We start from the raw sequence: 19,239 nt of genomic DNA on the forward strand, positions 1-19,239 counted from the left end.
ACTTATGACATTTTAACACTGTTAAGGGCTTTACTCACAATTTATTTAGCCTTCACTCCAGCCCTCTGAGGACATACTATGATTTTTCCTTCTTTGGAGAAAGTGAAGCTTAAAGCCGCTAAGCAAGTAATTTTCTTCTAGTCATACAAATCAAGAGGGCTAAAACTTGAACCCCAATCAGTTAAGACTCCAAAACCTGTGTTCTTAAGCTCTATCCTATCTTAACCTATATCTATATGGTAACATCTATATGGTTACTTTTGAGTGAGATAATTAATAAGCAGGGTGGTTATTAATGACCCTAAAATATTCATGATGTTGCTGGAAACCAAAACCCTAATGCTTAACGCATATATATAAATTTAATTAGCTTTCCAATTCCATACCTGCTCTCAAGGTAACCAGCCTGGTATATATTCTTCCATCCGTTTTTACTATACTCATACTACTATCTATCACACTATTATCTACCATGCTACCACTACACAACAATGTATGCTCATATATATATACAGGCTTTCAGGTTAGTTGTTCTCATAAAAATATGAGTATCCTATAAGCATTATCCTCACAGATCTTTTTCAGGTAAAAATATTAGGTAAGTGTGGAACAGGGCAGTAAATGATATTTTATTTCCTCAGTACTTATCTATACATTAAATTAGCCTTGATTTAAGGTAAATTACTCAAATCATAATCTGTATATTTCAGAGGTTTCCATATATTGCCATCATATTTTGACAATAAAGACTTTGGAATACCAAAGCAGGGCTGTGCTTGCCTTTATCACTAGCTATATATAAATCCAAGTGTGGTGGGCTATCAGAGGAGCCTGGCTCTCTGCCAGGCTAAGGCCATCTTGCTGAAGAATCATGCCCTGGAAATGACAGAGATCCTCAATATCCCAAGGTTGGCTTTAAAAGTTAAAGATCTTCTTTACGATACTCACTAATAATCACTCACCTTTGGACCTGGTAATCCAGGTAACCCAGGATTTCCATGTGGCCCTGGTATGCCCTGCAAATAGTGAAAAAAAAAGAAAAAAGAAAGTCAGATCATTCTTAGCACAGATCTAGATACAAATAACAGAAAGTGGTTATTATAACATTCAAATAAATATTATGTAATTCATTAAAATGGATATCTTATTTTACGAAGTTCTTTATCTCTTCTGAGATCTTGGATATTTCAGTCTTGAAGAAGACTAATTATAGAGCAGAACTGTGGTTTCTGTTTTTGCTTCAAAACACTGTCCTTGAGGTGTTTACGTCCCTTATTTACCACCCCTATCTCCAGCCACATTGCTTAGTGCTACTTCTAAAAGTTGTGCAGAGTAAGAAGCCTAAAAATAACAAAGTGCAATTGTTTAGTTACTCTCCTCTCAAAATGTGGTAACCCTTTCTGCACTTGGGTTTTTGTTTATGCTATCATGCGTACCTTAAAGACTTACCTCATTTAACCTTGCCCCCCTACACCTGCCCAAATCACGTTCAAGCATCAACTGAGATACCACCTCATTTTTAAATCCTGGCTACACCAGCATGAGGGGATTTCTCTTTCCTACTCACTTTCACAGAAATTGGGGCATGTGAAATTTATTTGCAATTAGTTGTATATTGCCTTGGGATATTTCTGTCATTTAAATATTTTATTGCTATTTTAACTTCCTTATGACTTATGTTTAGTTTCAGAATTATAAATTATTTGAAAGGAGGCTGTTTTTAATATTACCAGTGTAGTACTTAGCACATAGCAACCTCTCAATGAATATTTGTCAATTTGGGGAGTACCCTGGTGGTTCAGTGATTAGGACTGGGTGCTTTCACTGCCATGGCCTGGGTTCAATCCTTGGTCAGGGAATAAAGATCCCAAAAGCCACACAAGGGAGGCAAAAAAAAAAAAAAGGAATATTTTTGTCAATTTGAATTCAATAACTGCTTTTATTTACTAAATACCTACTATTGTGCAAGTAACCGTGTTAATGCTTTACTTTTTAATTACTAATCCTTATAACAATCCTGCAAGGTGGTTATTTACTCCCATTTATAAATGGGGAACCTTAGGTTCACACAACCAGCAAGTAGAAGACTAAGATTCATCTCCAGAAGGCCTCCCAGGTTTCCAGGCCTCCTATACTCATTTGGGCTTAGTACCGCACCCCTGCGCTCTTCAGCTACACCTCCATCTTGACACATAAATAGTTATTATCTATTTATCTGTCTTTTCACTTCTGAACTAATAGAGCATTATGTTTCAGAAAGGAGAGGGGTGCTAGCAATGCAAACACTGAAGGTATATCTAGCAAGATGAAAACTAAGGGCAAAAATTAGATTTCATGACAACTCATTTGTGTAATCTTCAAAAACAAATTTCAATAAAGCAGATGGAAAAATTTATAAGGATTAACAAATGAGTTTTTGATGTAGATGTGGGTGCAATGGGTATAAAGGATTATTTCACAAAGCTCAGTAGTGCAAGAGTGAGCAAGGATAATAACTTTAGGAAAAATAAGCATCAATGAAAGTTTGGGATTTTTAAAAAAGATAACTTGCTGGTTGTTGCTAAATAAGATAAAATCTAAGGAGAGAAAAAGGTCATGCTGTGGGAGAAGAACAGCCTTAATGGTGGAGAGGGAGTGCAATTAGTGCAAAGGTGAACACAGTCCCTCAGGGAAGTAGGATCCAGGGTCTCCTGACAGAAAAGTAGGAGGACAGAAATTGTCTGCTGGCTGGAAGAGAGGGGGCAAGTTTAGAAGACACTCTGGGAGGAATGTGGTAAGTCATCAAGTATAGAGAGAGAAATGTTAAACAGCTAGAACAGAGTGAGCAATCATCTTCAGCCTCATATGGACAAGATCTTGATGTGAATAGGACCATTTAAAGTAACATTTTAGGGTGACTTTTCGTTATATTGTTTATATGATAAATAAATATCAGTAAAGAAAGTGGATCATATATGGCATTTGCATTTGTCTTTATAACACACCATCACAATTCTTTTTCTAGCTCTTTGAAGAATTTCTGCTAGTAGAAGTCCATTCTTTTTTTTTTTTTTTTTTTTGAGGTTGGAGAGAAACTAATTCTAACACAGCAATAGATCTTTTGTTGGACCTGTGTAATGTGAGAAACTACTGCTTATCCTTAAGGCAGCTTTTTTCCTCAGGATAATTACTTTTTTACTTTATAGCTTCAATATTTTCCATTATGTAATCCAGGAATGTACTATTTTAAGGCCGCCCACTCTTTTTCATTTCCCAAAGTAAATGAACCCCACCTTGGACTATCAACTGCAGATGAGATCACTTTATAACTAAGAATAATGTTACAAGTAGCACCCAAACAGTCACTAATCTACAAATTTGATTATCTTTCTTGAGCGTGCTCACTGAGAATGCTTTGGGGCTGGGTGTTCACACTCAAATAAACAGCTGGCACGTATTCCCAGGCTTCTCTTGAATTGGCAAAGGTAGGGCTAATTTCCTACCTTTGCCAATCCAGGGCAGATTTCCAAGGGAAGTACATACTGTACAATACTAGGAAAAAACATACTGGAAAGCTACCAGTTCTAACAGCAAGTGAGAAACGGAGGCCATCTACTTACCCGTGGACCTCTCTTTCCTGATGGACCTGGGATACCTGCTGGGCCAGAAGGACCCTTGGAAAACAAATGCCGAGATATTAGGCATGATAACAGATGCATCCTCTCTCACAAGTCTTGCTAAGAGTCTCACTCCAGGGCTCCTTTTCCATCCCTAGTTACCAGCTGATGATTTTCAAACAACATGAAACTCCTCACCGTAATCATCAGGGGTGAGAGTTGAAACTCAAGACGTCCTCTTTAATCTGGCTAGATATGGCAGCAGGAAGTCTATGACTTATGGTTACAGCCACTGTATCTGGTTTTCACAGGGACCATAACTAGTAGTTTCGTGGGTAGTTTTTTACCTAAATTTACTTTTACTACTGAAGGAGGAATTCAATTTAGGGTTTAGAAACCAACAACTACAGGTTTTTTCAAACACATTTCAAAAGAAGACTTGCCTTGAAAAATTAAAGCACTAACCATTTTATGTTCTTTTAAAAGGCTTATACCAAGGATCTGTGTAATGTGTTAAACTGTTACAGTGAGATCCTTCCAGTATATTCAGTAATAAATCTGCCTTACACAAAATGCAGCATAGCAGGAGGTCACTAATAAGAGGTAAATGGTTTGTAAAAACAAAATATGAAAGCAAAAACAGGTCAATTTTTAAAGTATTCTGAGTTCTTTAAATGTCACTTATTAAATATATCAAATAAGAAACAGGAAACTACTAATTTGTTTCCTCATATTATACCTTATGTTGTCTTTTTTGCTTTAACAATCAACTGTAGAAGAATAAGTGCTCATTTGGGATACGGTTAATACATATTCATTCATTCATCTGTCCATTAATTTCATTGTTACTGTGCACTCTGCTGGCATGGCATTATTCTCGATGTCTACAGAGCATACGCACATTCCATTTTACAAACATTCATTCATTATTGCAGTAAAAATACTACAAGTTTTGAAATGAGACATATCAAGGTTAAGATATTAGCCCTACCATTAACAAGTAGCATGGTCTACTGATCCTCATTTTTATGTAACATTTTTCTCTTTGAAATTTTCTCCTTTATTAATGCTACAGTCATTTTGCAGTTTTCTAATTCTCTTTATATATTTCAAACTGTCCATTTTCCTTTTAATTTTTTCCTTCTCTTACTCCTTAACTTAATAAAAACCGTTCATGTATTCTCTAATATTAAGAGAAAAGGAATGTTCCTCTTCAACCACAGAAGAGTAATATTTCTCTTCTCCCTCCTGAGCCATTCAAATATTCTGCATCATTATTATATCACTAGCTTCCATCAAAAACTGACTTTCACTTATTTTCAAAAAAAATTAAAATTCTTTTCTGGTTCTGCTGTTATCATCAGACCTTACCAGCTGATGATTTGAAGTCCCCCAAAATAAGAACTAAAAATAAAAACTAAATGCAAAATTAAAACAAAATATCTAGTTTGGTTTATTGCCCTGTCACGCTACTTTGTGACATAAGAAAACACTACTACATTCACACTGAAAAAGCAGTTAATATTAGATACTAGGGAAATGTTAATGTTAATGTTAGATACTAGGGAAAAAAGACTATATTTTATGTTGTGACTGAAATATTTGAATTGTTTAATAAGCAATAAATAAAACTCAATTTTAATTTGTCTTCACAATTTTGCATTTCCGTATCTTTGAGAACAGGTTATTAATAGGCATTTTCTAGAAACCAGAGGAGGAAAGTAATTTTATATGATGACTTTTTTAATGAATTATTTTCAATAAATAAAGTACTAAAAAAGGCACTTTAACTTTCAAGGTTATTGGTTATTAAGAGAAAGTATAATTCAATTAAAAGAGCAATGGTATGGCAATCATCCAATCTAGATTCAAATCATGCTTCAATCATTTACTTGCTGAATGACCCTAGACAAGTCAGTTACTCTTTCTAAGCCTTAGTTTTCTCAGCTTTATAATACTGATGATAAAAAATTTACTTTTCAGTGTTATTATAAGCATTAAAGATATTGTACTACATAAAATACCTGTAACTATGTCTGATATACAGTACTTAACCAATAAGCTATAGAGCAATTTTTGAAAAGGTATGCCTGGGACACAGGCAGTACTCAATTAATGTTAGTTATAATACTATTATTACTAGGGTAATATATACACTAAGGCAAATGTATTCAGTCCTTCTAAGAGATAGTAATATCTGGTCAATTAATCTTGGAAGTCCTACATCTAAAGTTCCCTCTATAATTCATTCACTCTTTCATTCATTCACTCACTCAATAAACATTAGTAAACATCAAACCCTCCTGGAGGTGACAGTGAGATAAAAAAACACCCATTAACAAATAAACACATAATATACATTTTATTTAGTGATATGAAGAAAAGAACAAGCAACCGAGAGAGATCAACAGTGTACATAATTTATATTGTGGTATCAGAGAAGGCTTCTCTGAGGAAGTGCTAAGTTATATCCAAAAAATGAAGAGGAGCAACGAAAGAGGAGAAAATAAAATTCCAGAAAATAGGAATAAAATGAATTAGGGCAGGAGTAAAACAAAACAAAGAAAAATTACAGTCTTATCAAGGAGATAAAAGAAACCCAACGGTGAGATTAAGCAAAAGTGGAACAAAATGAGGTTGCAGATGAAAGCAAGGGTCAGATGATATACGACTGCATGGGTCATGATAAAGAGTTTTTACTTTATTCTAACTGCTTCACTCTTCAGTCACTGAAGAGTTTAAGCAGATAAATGACATGATCTAATTTATATTTTAAATCGATCACTAGAGAATTTATATAAAACATAGCAGAATGAGAACCCTCCTTCCCTCAAAACCACTGAAAACAACAAAAAACACCAGAAGAAGAAAACATCTCTGATGAAACAAGGAAAAGACCACAACCACAAACCAAAAATATGAAAATTATCTTCCAAATATTGAGACACTTTGGAGTAAGGAAAGATGCTGAGAGATGACCAAAAATAAAAACAAACAAAAAACCTCTTCAGATGTCAAAGCTTGGACAGGCTACAGATATCAGTCCAGAAAGTTCATACCAACAATCCTTTGATAACAGTAGTAAAGTTTAAGGGAATGGGAAAGCCACAGGACATATAATTCATGACCCTGTAAAGACCCAGTTCAAACAACCAGGAGTAAGGAAAGTAGAGCTGAAGAGGAAGAACCCATCATTTTCATGATCTGCAACAAATCTCCTAACTTCAGGAGATTTCTGGTTGTGAGAGGGGGTAGAAGACAAGAGCATAAATCATCATATCACTTCTCAGAGCGATATAGAGGGCTTCATGTACATGAAAATGAGAGGAGATATGTTTCTGGATAGAGGACAAAATAAATATGGAAAGACGGTGTTGAAGACAGCAACTTAAATTTGATGTTGTGTACCACTACTTCCCTTTGCTTCTCCCTATACAATTCTAAAACAAATAGTGACCCAGATAGAGTTGTCTTTATTTTAAAAATGAGTAATAACCAGAAAGAAACCAGCAAGGGACCTATGCATATTGAGGGGAGGGGAAAGTGTGAGGACAGAAACATAAATTAAAAGTAGATGAAAATTGTTTACCAGAAGAGGAATCACTCCATGCAACAGAGAAAAAGTTCATATAGTTCACTATAGATTCAAAAAATTTCAAGATGCTATTTTTCTACAAAATGAGAGCTCAAAGAAGAGTTATAAGACATTAAAAATAACAACCAAGGTAATAAAAGGTGAGTCAGAGAGCTTAAAGATTGAAAGAGCAAAAAAGAAACAATTAAAGATGAAAGCCAGGTCAGAAGCAATAAAAACTGACTACAACTGAAAAAATCAATTAAGGGATATGGATGTAGTTTAACTGAATTCACATAAAACAAAATAGAAAAAAGCAATCACATGGACATGATTGTAGAGAAGATAACAAATACTATCATCACAAAGGACATTTAACATATACTGGTATGCCTGAAGAAGAATATAGAAAAATGGAAAAGAAAAATACCTGAGAATATAAGGAGAGACTTTTCTATAATAAGTAAAAATAATCTTCAGATCAAAAGAGTACCAGAAAAAACTGATACAGAACCTAACAGGTTTAATGAAATGAACTTCAAAGATAACAAAAGAACTGCATGGGCATACAGAGGAAAAACAGTCACCTACAAGAAGGAAAAATCAGGCTGGCCTCAGACTTCACACAGTAACATCCACTTCAAGAAGCAGTGCAACAGTCTCTACAAAGTTCAGCATTTCATCACCATTCACTCTCTCATTAGCTTTCTAAAATCTACCTTTAGACTTCTATACTATGCTGAAGTCAGATTCTCAAAGTTCAATAATGACTTTCCCATCAGAAGATCCAAAGGATTTCCTCCACTTTTTCTCAGTCCTCAGCTGTAGCTTTCAGCACTGCTGATCAATTTCTTCTCAGAACTCTCATCTCTGGCTTTTGTGATAGTATACTGTATTTCTCTCCCATCTCTCTAACTATTCTGTCACATTTCTGCTTTCTTTTTTTCTTTCTTCTATAACCACAAAGCAAACATGGCTCATGATCTGGCTCTCGACTCTATGCCGAACTCCTTTCCTTGAAAATTATTGACTCTATAGCTTCAACTATTGATAAAATATTGATGGGAAAACTCCCATATCTATACCCCCTACTTTGACCTTTTTTACTTCAGCTTCTTCAACTCTTCCAACAGCTTATTGATTTGCCAACAGCACCTTAGATGTTTTAACTTGATTTCTTCTCCTAAAATCAACTTCCTCTCTTAATTATTGGTTTTAGTAATGGTATCACCATTCTCTCAATCCACAGGTTTAAAACCTTAGGAGCCATCTTGGATCCTCTACCTTTTTACTTAGTCCCTAGGTCCAATTAATTTCCTAGTTCTACCAAACCTTCCTTCAAAATATCTTTTTTTTTTTTGTTTCTGGTACACAGGCCTCTCACTGTTGTGGCCTCTCTCGTTGCAGAGCACAGGCTTTGGACGCACAGGCTCAGCAACCATGGCTCATGGGCCCAGCTGCTCTGCGGCATGTGGGATCTTCCTGGACCGGGGCATGAACCCGTGTCCCCTGCATCGGCAGGCGGACTCGCAACCACTGCGCCACCAGGGAAGCCCCAAAATACCTCTTGAATCCTACCTTTCCTTTGCATTTTCACCACTGGCATCCTATATAATGTCCTAGCTGTGTGTAACATACAGATGATAACAGGAATTTCCTGTCTGCTCTGAGCACTGCCACCAGATTGACTTCTTTATTCATGCCTCTGCTTAGAAACCTACAGAATTCCCCACTGAGAACAAGATAAAGTTAGAACTATCAGTTTGAAAATTAAGACCTCTACAACCTGTCCATATCTACCTTGGGTCTTATATTTGTCTAACATTATTCAGCCTAATATCATGAAAGAGCTTGAGTTTTAGAGGCAGAAAACCTGGTCAAAATCCTGGCTCTATCATTAATTAGCAATGTGGTTATGGACAAGTAAACTAATTCCTCTGGGCCTCAGTTTCTTCACCTGAAAAATGAGGATAATAATACCAAACTTACAAAGTTCTTTTAAGATAACAAATGTAAAGGGCATGGTAGAGTGCCTGCTACCATGGTAAAACTCAATAAATTATAACTATTTTGGTTATAGGTAACCAAAAATTAATAAGAACTCAAATTATAACTATTTTGCTGTTTCTCCTACATAAAAGATATGCCAGTTCCTTTCACCTATCAAAATCGTATCCATTCTTTGAGGCTGACATTCTGAAAACTTTGTCCACAAGAATCTATCTTGAACACATTCAGCCTTAAGTGATCTTTCATAGGGATCCCCTCAAAAACTATTTTTCTTACCTTTGAAAATGTGTACTCCATATACTTAGTTTGTATCTCTCAGTAACATTTAATCTTACTTGACCCTGAGATATAATTATAAATGTACTTCCTGTGTCCCCGTTACCACAATGTAAGCTCCTCTGAGCAGTAACTCTGTTATACATACCTTGTGTTTCTGCTTTGCCCAAGCAGAGACTAAGTTAGTATCTGTTGAATATACCATTGCTGAAACAACTATTCTTGAATTTAGAGAAGAGATTAACACTCATCTCTGACTTTTTTTGAAGAAAGTAAATAGCTTACATAACTGTTTGTTTAATATGACCTGCCTAATGGCTCAATTTTATTACTAATATGTTGATAATTGTCATAGCTGAAAAGTTTATTTCTCTATATTATTCAGATTTTATTAAGCCCTTTAAACATTCACACTAATAAGAGTTGCTCAATACTTATCAAATCACTGAGTAATAATCACAAAAGAAACACAAGCTCAGCAAGTGGCGTCGTCTCCTATTCTATGATTTCTGGAACTAAACAAATGATTCAAACTTTATTTTCATCAAATAAAGGAAATGCCTTAAGATATATTTTAGTCTGCTTGCAACTGAAAAAAACAATTTCTAAAAACATATAAGTTGATTGTTTAAGGTATTCAAAAACATGAAAGGCAAAAACAATGTTCCTAATGTGATTTTAAATAGCTTTAAGTGAATTTTAAGTGATTAAAAAATTTTCAAATGTCCATCTGTAATTGCACCTACATGACAAAATAATTTCAGAGCTAAAAAAAAAATCAGTCTATTATCTCATAGTTTTACTTAGGCATTATTAAGTAAGTGACTTGGCTTTTTTTCTACTGATGGACTGATGGGCTGACTGGCTATTTTTGTATGAGGCAGATGGAACTTTTATTAATCCATAAATGTAAATTGGCTATATCATGAAAGATATAATGAAATGTTACTGTTTACAATTCTAAGTGAAATATTTTAATTTCTATAATGTAAGGGTTTGCTTTTCCCCAGTGACTCACTACAAAATTATCTCTATCTAAAATTTTACACTCTATTTTAATTCATTTTTGATATGATTTTGTTGAAAGTATATTTAATAAGGTATTTAAAGTATTTTTATTTAGTCTACTATAACTTTTATATCCTTCTCTTAACATGACTATGCCTTAAGCCTATGGGTTTTTTTCATAAAAAAGGAATGCTGATCTATTATTTAGCAGTTGAATTCCTGATTGAATTTCACCTGAACAAGAAAAACATATAGCTTACTCACCACTTTACCAGAATTAAGTAAACTTTTCAGCCTTCCAATAAAAACCAAAAAAAAAAAAAAAAAGGTACAATATTTGACCCAGGGTCGCATTCTGGTTGTATATATTATAGCAAGCATAATGTACTCATTGTAAGCCAGGGTACATCTCTAAGACAGATCTGTTATGTACTGTTCAGCCTAGAGAATTCCTTTCAAAATGTTTGGTAAATTAGTGCATTAAGACACATTTTAAAAACAGTAACTTACGGGAGGTCCAGTGTCCCCTTTAGGCCCTCTTAGATTCTCCATTTCGAGCACTGTATTAAGATCCTCATAATAATAATAATAATCATAAAGCTCAGTTTCATAGCTATTTTCGAAGGGATAAGTAGCATCAGGATCAAATTCACCTTCCTTCCTTAGATCAAGGTGATTATACACAGATGGCTCATCTGTCACTCTGTATAAGGTTGTGTTTAAAATCTGTTGCAGTTCCATAAGTTCATTAGTGTGTAGATATTCTGGGATAGCTTTCTTGAGATTCTTAATTGTATCTTGTTTTATATGTGGAAGAATAGATGATATCTTCTTAAATGGTGACAGGCCAGTTACTTTATCATCATGTTGTGTGGTATTGTCCAACACGTTTAGAAGAGAACTAAATTTCTCCTTGCTATTTTTCCTTGGCTCATCGAGGATATGATGTGTCATTGGCAGGCTTAGATTTGCCTGAGTAAGTTGCTCAGTGATCATTTCTTTGGCCTGAATCACATGGTTCACAAGATCCACAGCAGAGACATTCCCTGACTGAAGAGAAGTTAACTGAGATCTTGATATCTGGTGTTCTTGTTCTTTATGCACTGCCGTAGAATCATTTCTGGAATCTAGAATGCTTCTGCCTTTGGTAATTGTGTCCTCCGACAGTACTTTTTCACCAAATCTTTTGGGCAAGAGAGAGTTTTCTGGTATCTTAGCTGGTACAATAGTTGTATGAAAAAGGCTTGTCTCAGGGAGACACTGCTGTTTCACATATCTGCAATAGTTTGCAGATGCTTCTGCAGAAGGAATAATATCCAACTGACATACTATTCCTTCAAAATGGACAGAATTATTATTCATACTTCCCAAGGTAAACACACTGTTAGAATCAAAGGTCTGAACTTCTGAAAGAGTCTCTCTGCTAAAATATTTCCTTCCACATTCAGCAAACATTGCGACAACTTGATAGCTAACAGCAATGGCAAATGTGTGCCATTGCTCATCGTGTACACTGTAGTTGAAAAATACAGACTGCTTTCCTCCAAGGTATACCACTAATTTTTTAGGTAATAACTGTACTCCTAATTGCAGTCTATTTTTACTTCTAATGCTGAAGAGAAATGCATTGTTTACTCTATGTGACTGTAAACCAATTAATATTGTAAATGGCTGTTCTAAGTTGACTGGTAAAATTTTCACGAGAGGTGACTCAATGTAAGAATCATTTGTTAAAAGGACACCCGATTCTCTTAAATGGACCCCCTGAGGTAATGGTGTAGATGATGATGGTACAGCAGTCACTGATGATGAATGTCTTACATCTTTGCCTCCAATGCCTAGTTGATGAAGAATATCTATGCCTGGAAATTAAAAAGAGAGAGAGAAAGAGAGAAAGAATCTTACTCTTGTGCATTCATGTGTTCATATAAATGTTTGAGTATACCTACAATCTTCCTTGTAGGTATCAACAGTAATCCCTAAAATAAACATGCTCTATCATTAACTAATTTCTAGGTAATGAGAGGTATGGAAAGGGAAAATAAAATGTTACACTCATAATCTGAAACACACACATACATACACCCCAATATCCCTAAACCCAAAATTTAATAAATGTTCTCTTACTCTTCCCAATTAGGAAACTTTTTACTCCAATGAATTACCTGTTCAAAGATTCCCAGATAGTCATTTATATCTTTAATTTAGAACTTAAAATTTTATGACTTCTGTGTTAAAGAGAAACTAGGGACATACTTACAAAAAGAAATTTTTAATTTGGAAACCATTTTATAAATTAAGTTCACACAACCGTTTAAACTATAATTTTTCAGGCTATTTTCCATTTTACCTTCCGAGAATTTACAGGTCACATAAGAGCTTTCCCTATGCCTAATACCTTAAGTGTGTGCTATACATAAAGTACCCAGTCACCCTGAAAACTCCTAGACAAGAGAACTTAAATTCTTACTGTTGCTGATCATTGTATTTTTTTCTCTCCCTTCCAAATTTCTCTCTCTTCCATCTTTTTCTCAGTCCTCCAGAGTAATTGTTAATCCAAACAGTTTGCAGAGTTTCTCAATATGTTATAAAATATAGGTTTTATATACATTATAATTATGATTTTTCTGGTTTTCATTGTAATGTTATTGATAGTATACTGCTTATCTCTCTTACCCAATTATAAACTCTTGAATTCAGATTCTATGTCTGCTTCCTTATTGGATATCTACTATACCTGCCTTCAAATAGTTCTATAATTTCTGAATGAATGAAATCTGCCCCGCCAGAATCTAATCAAATGTGACATTTACTTCTAGAGTTCTATAACTCTAGGACTTGTAAAATAATAAACTTCTCAAGGATACAGAACAGCTTAGTCAGCCATGTGATCTTTATTATTCTTTGGGTTATAAATCTCCCATTTGTATCATTGTATGTACATAATCATTTCCAACAAGAAATGTTAAAGAACTATTCATTCATCACTATGATAAGTGAGGAAAAACAAAGATTTCTGAAGATTAGCCAGCAAGATTACACATCATCTTAACTTTACTTTTATAGGAAATTAGTAGATATTTGATAACTCACTTTTATTAGAAATTGCAAATATAGTGGCAAATGTCCACCAAAATATTCCTAACAGTAGTTATAAATTATATGCATCTCCAGGAATTTGGGGAAATACTTTAAAGAGGCCCCATAAAAACTCACAAAAAAAATCTTTGACTTCTCATGTTTTAAAATTATAATTTTTAAAAAACTTTAATTTTACTCCATAATATGGCTGTTTGTTTTAACATAAAACATGAATTACCAGCTAAATCATTCCTAATCTTCAATGAAAATGTACACTTCTGAAACATAACATGCTTAAACTGTGACTTTGGGTACTCTTGACCAATGCTAATTGCTTGTAAGGATATTCTCAATCCAAGAAATAAACTATGGAAGAAACACTGCTAATGTGAAAATCACAATGCTTAAAATATATATAATAATAAAGTAGAGGAAATATGATCTGGCATCTACGATGCCAGATCAGCTATTCTTACATAAAGGAAGAGTCAAAATTATGTGGTATGATATCTAGGGCTGCTACTTGCCCAAAGAAAACCAGTCTTTGTATTTAACCCATACTATGTACTGTCTCAAATTTCTGATTCTATTAGAATGAAATTCTATTAGAAAGAGTATTATTTTAAAACTTTAGTATACATACATTTTTGATATTTATATATATATATATACATGTACATATATATATGTTTCCTTTAATTCTAATATATATGTATACATATTTCCTTCAATCCTATTTCTGAATTTTAATGACAAATAGCTAGGATTTTAAAAAAATCAAATGTTTTAAAACATTAACTACATAAAAAACTTCTTGACTGAACCTTCCTTGCATTTCTAAAATAAAATCTACTTGACAGTTATGTTTTATTCTTTTAATACCTTACTGGATTCTTCAAGAATATCCTATGTAGACTCTCTGCATAGATATTTATGAATTAAGACTGGCCTGTGGTTTTCCCCTTATTTTCCTTATCTTTATCTGACTATAATGTTGAACTTCATTATTTTTTATGGCCCAGAACAGTTTAAATACCTTTAAAATTATTTTTCTCAGAAGTTAGATAAAATTCAGTTGTAAACCAAACTTATGTTGGCTTTTTCATTGATAGCTCTTCATTCCCCTTCCTAATTTATTCTACATTGATTTATTCTGATTTTCAACTACATTTTGAATCAATTTTTTAAATTTATATTTTTACATGAAATAACTTCCTTCTAGGCTTTCAAATGTATTACTCAGAGATCTTCATGTAATATTCCCTTACAATTATTTTTGTTTCCCTATTTCTGTGGTTCTCTATATAATTTTCCAATTTTGAATATTTTGCTCTATTCTTTTTTTTTTTTTTTTTTTTAATAAGTGGCAGAGTGGCATTCAAACCCACTCTGGCTCTAGAACTCTTTCTTTTAATTTATTTATTTTTTTATTTTTGGCTGCCTTGCATCTTCATTGCTGCATGCAGGCTTTCTCTAGCTGTGGCGAGTGGGGGCTACTCTTCCTTGCGGTGCACAGGCTTCTCATAGCAGTTGCTTCTCTTGCTGCGGAGCACAGGCCCTAGGCGTGCGGGCTTTAGTAGTTGTGGCACACAGGCTCAGTATTTGTGGCTCGCAGGTTCCGTAGTCGTGGCTCACAGGCTTAGCTGCTCTGTGGCATGTGGGATCTACCTGAACCAGGGATCAAACCCATGTCCCCTGCATTGGCAGGAGGATTCTTAACCACTGCTTCACCAGGGAAGTCCTCTATTTGTTCTTTAGTGTAACTATTGCTTATTTCAAAAGTATAGCCTTTGGATTTGTTTATCCTTTCTACTATTTTTGTTTGCTTTCTGTATCATTAATTTCTGCATTTATCTTTATTATCTTTTCCTATTTTCATTTGGTTTATTGGATCCTTTTTCTAGTTTCTGGCAATGAGCACTTAGTTATTTATAGCACTTAAGCAATAAATTTCCTCAATACTGCTTTTGCTATATCCCACAGATTTTGATATGTGATATTTTCATTTTGTGTGATATTTTCATTTTTGTAGTTTTCTAGAAACTATGGAATTTTTACTTGTATTTACTTGTATTTTTCCATTGAACCAAATGATTTAAGAGGAAATGCAAAATCTTCCAGTTAGAAGGGTTTTTGTTTTCTAATTTTGTTAGTAAAATCTAACTTAACAGAATTGTAATCAGAAGACTAATTTGCACTTTGTTTTTGAAACAGCCTAATAAATGGTCAATTTTCAATAGAGTTTGATAAGCACTTACAAAGGTGTCTCAGGGTATAGAATTTAATACCAGTTGGCTGAAGCTCGTTGTTTATTTTATATCCTCTATACCCTTATTTTTATACAATTAATCTTTCATGGACTAAGAGGTAAAGAAAGTCTCAATCACTATTATGTCTTTTTGGCCTTTTATCTCATGTGGTCTTAACTTTATGAATATTAATGTTATGATTTCTATGCAGAGATAGTCATAAAATTCATATATTGGGTACTGCACCTTATCTGGGATTAAGACCCCTTGCCCCACTTTTTGTTTGCATTTGTCTGATATACCTTTGCCCATGCTTTTATTTTCACCTACATTGAAACACTGCTTTAGGTAAAGAGGAAGGAGTTTGATTTGTTTTGTGATCTAATCTGAAATTTTTTTGAATATAAAATTAAATCTATTTACAATTATTGATGTGATGGTTTGTTTAATCTGTCATATTTTGTTTTCCCATTTTAATTTTTAAAGTCACTATGTGCTTTGTTTCCTTTGCTTTGTTTTTGTGCTTTGTTTACTTTGCTTTTGTATGTAGTTCTTTTGAAATTAGAAAGGTTTGTATTTTTATCTAAAGTTGACCTTTAAAATTATAAATGTATACAATGTCCCTAGTCCTCTTTAGACATATATTTTTCAGTGAACGATGTTTCCTTTTCTTTTTTCTCCTTTTTCCCCCTTTACCACCTAATATTAGTCATAATATTATATTAATCAAATAATATTAGGATTATTTTTCTTTATATTTACCTTTTCATTATTAAATACTATCCTTATAGTATTTTTTATTTGATTTATAAGCTTTGGATAATTTTTAATTCCCAGCTTCTGATGAGCCAATCAGCAAACTTAATCTACTTCCTGGGGTTTTTTTCCCCTTTCCTCCCATTTTTTTAGTGGTTGTACCATTCCTACATTGTTAGTTAATATGGTATTTAGATTTTGTTTCATTCCCATATTTTCTTTTGTTAAATAGAGCCAGTCTTTTGTAGCTGTTTTCTCATTTACTTTTTGCTGAAATTTGTTCTATTAGCTTCATCAAGAAGGGTTCATGAGAACTTTTCCTGACTTAATTGTTAGTAGCTTTGTACCTTAATTTTCACCGAATATAACATTCTTTGCTGGTATTTTCTTTCCTTGGATATCTTGCGGTTATGGTTCCACTGTCCTTAGGTGTTGAATGTTAGGACAGAAAAATCTGAAGTCAGACAATTTTTTTCTCCTTCTAAGTGACTCGATTTTTTAACAGCATACCCAAAAGATCTGTTCTTTATCTTCGAAGTACAGCGATTTTTAATTATGATATGGATTCATATTGACCATTCTGGATAAATGTTTCCAGGCACACAATATGCCCATTTGTTGTATAAATTCAAGTCTCATTTATTTATTTTTTTTGTTTTTTGGGATTTTTTTAACTTCATGAATTACACCCTTGAATATTTATTTTATAGTTTCTATTTTCTCCTTCAAAAATTCCTATTATAAGTATGTTGAATCTCCACTGCTGTCCTCTATATCATTTCTCTGTAAATGTTCCTTATCTTCAATTCCATTTGTTTGATTCTCATATCTTTGTGTTTCCTATGTCTTCTCTTCATGTTCCAATTTCATTTTCATTTGTAAAAGGGTTTTTTTCCCTACCACTTCTGAGTTTTACAAGCTCACAGTTCATTTCCTTTTAATATCTTACCATCTCTTTCTTTTCCTGAGTTCTTATATTTCTGCTTTATGATCTTCCTTCACAGAGGTGATTTTTTTTATGTATGCATTCTCATTTTTGCTGTTTTTCCCCTACATTTTACCTTGGTGTGTCTTTCTATGTTAGTTACTTATGGTTTCATAGTCCAGCAATTTACAGAAGGATGCTGGGAGAGAAGATGGAGGGCCATGCCTGCCAAATCTCAAAACCCAAAGGTTCCATTTCAGCATTACCGGAGTTTCCTTCTCAAATGGCTCCTTGATACAGCCCCACCTTCTTCTCTGAACCAAACCCAGTCCAGGAGGACTTCCACAGCCAGCCACACTCACAACTCCTCTCTCCTTCCCCTGTATTCCCTTACACTGGCATATACTTCAGAATGAATCCTTCACTTTAGGAAGCAGATATTTACATTTTCTGAACTCTGTCCCCACTGAGCAATTTAGCTATTATCTGTGATTCTTTCTTATACTTCCTTCTGGGCAGCTTCAGTCCTCCCCAGATCCTGTGACACTTGTTTTGTACAAAGGCTAAAGGTTAAGTACTTCAGGGTGTGCTCCTCACCTTCAGGAAGTTGGCTTTGCTGGTGCTTTCTGAAATCTTACTATTGATTTTACTCCATAGGGCATCTGTTTTGCCCAGCAGATTTTGGGAGTCTGCAGATTATACCAGTCCCCTAGTTTTGGTAAAAATGCAGTTTTCAGGTTCATTTATTATTTCATTCACCTTGTATCATTAGTATGATATCCAGAAACAGAAATGGAAAGAAAGTATCTCATCGTTTCAAGTTTATACTGAAAGTCTATACTCATTCCACAGATGAAGAATCTGAGGTCCAGAGAGATTAAGTAACTTGGTCAAGGACACACAGCTGATGAACGGTAGAAATGGATTTCAGCACAATCAGACTGACTTCAAAGTCTACCATCTTCAAAGTCTACCTGCCACATTGTCTCACAGCCACTGTATTCTCCATACCACCTCATTTCCCTTGGCAAGCCTAATTGACCATGGCAGGGTTATTTCTCCCAACAGAAATCTCACAGTGGAAAATATTCTCTAGGTAGCCACCAGAGTTCGTATCTGATGTGAAATCTAATTGTTACTCTAGTTTTACCCTTTCACGTCTCACTGTGAATATGTTTAGCAAAGCCTTTGAGTAGATGTTGACTGAAGAGAACACAGGCATACCTCAGAGATACTGTTCTATTCCAGACCACCACAGTAAAGTCAATATCAGAATAAAGTGAGTTACACAAATTGCTTAGTTTCCCAGTGCATAATAATTTATGTTTATACTATACTGTCATCTATTAAGTCTGCAATAGCATTATGTCTAAAAAACAATGTACATACTTTAATTAAAAACTACTTTATTGCTTAAAAAATGCTAACCATCATCTGAGCCGTCAGCGAGTTGTAATCATTTTGCAAAACAGTATCAAAAACACTGATCGCGGGCTTCCCTGGTGGCACAGTGGTTGAGAGTCCGCCTGCCGATGCAGGGGACACAGGTTAGTGTCCCAGTCTGGGAAGACCCCACATGCTGCGGAGCGGCTGGGCCCGTGAGCCATAGCCACTGAGCCAGCGCGTCTGGAGCCTGTGCTCCGCAATGGGAGAGGCCACAGCAGTGAGAGGCCCGAGTATCGCAAAAAAAAAAAAAAAAAAAGACAACACTGATCGCAGGCCATAATACATAGAATGAAAAAGTTTTAAATATTGTGAGAATTA

At 34.4% G+C, this 19,239-nt stretch overlaps 1 protein-coding gene across 4 annotated transcripts in view; it reads right to left on the reverse strand.

Moving 5' to 3' along the window:
- COL24A1 (collagen type XXIV alpha 1 chain) overlaps positions 1–19,239 on the reverse strand; it is a 404,516-nt gene that overhangs the window by 365,003 nt on the left and 20,274 nt on the right. For all 4 annotated transcript variants that reach the window (XM_060090037.1, XM_060090036.1, XM_060090035.1 and 1 more), the window contains exons 3-5: positions 10,975–12,326; positions 3,600–3,653; positions 963–1,016 (exon numbers count right to left, since the gene is read on the reverse strand). In XM_060090037.1, the coding sequence (XP_059946020.1) occupies positions 963–1,016; positions 3,600–3,653; positions 10,975–12,326 (1,460 nt within the window). The remainder of the gene's footprint in view (positions 1–962; positions 1,017–3,599; positions 3,654–10,974; positions 12,327–19,239) is intronic.

The sequence above is a fragment of the Mesoplodon densirostris genome, chromosome 2 (assembly GCF_025265405.1).
Source record: "Mesoplodon densirostris isolate mMesDen1 chromosome 2, mMesDen1 primary haplotype, whole genome shotgun sequence".
NCBI lineage: Eukaryota > Metazoa > Chordata > Mammalia > Artiodactyla > Ziphiidae > Mesoplodon > Mesoplodon densirostris.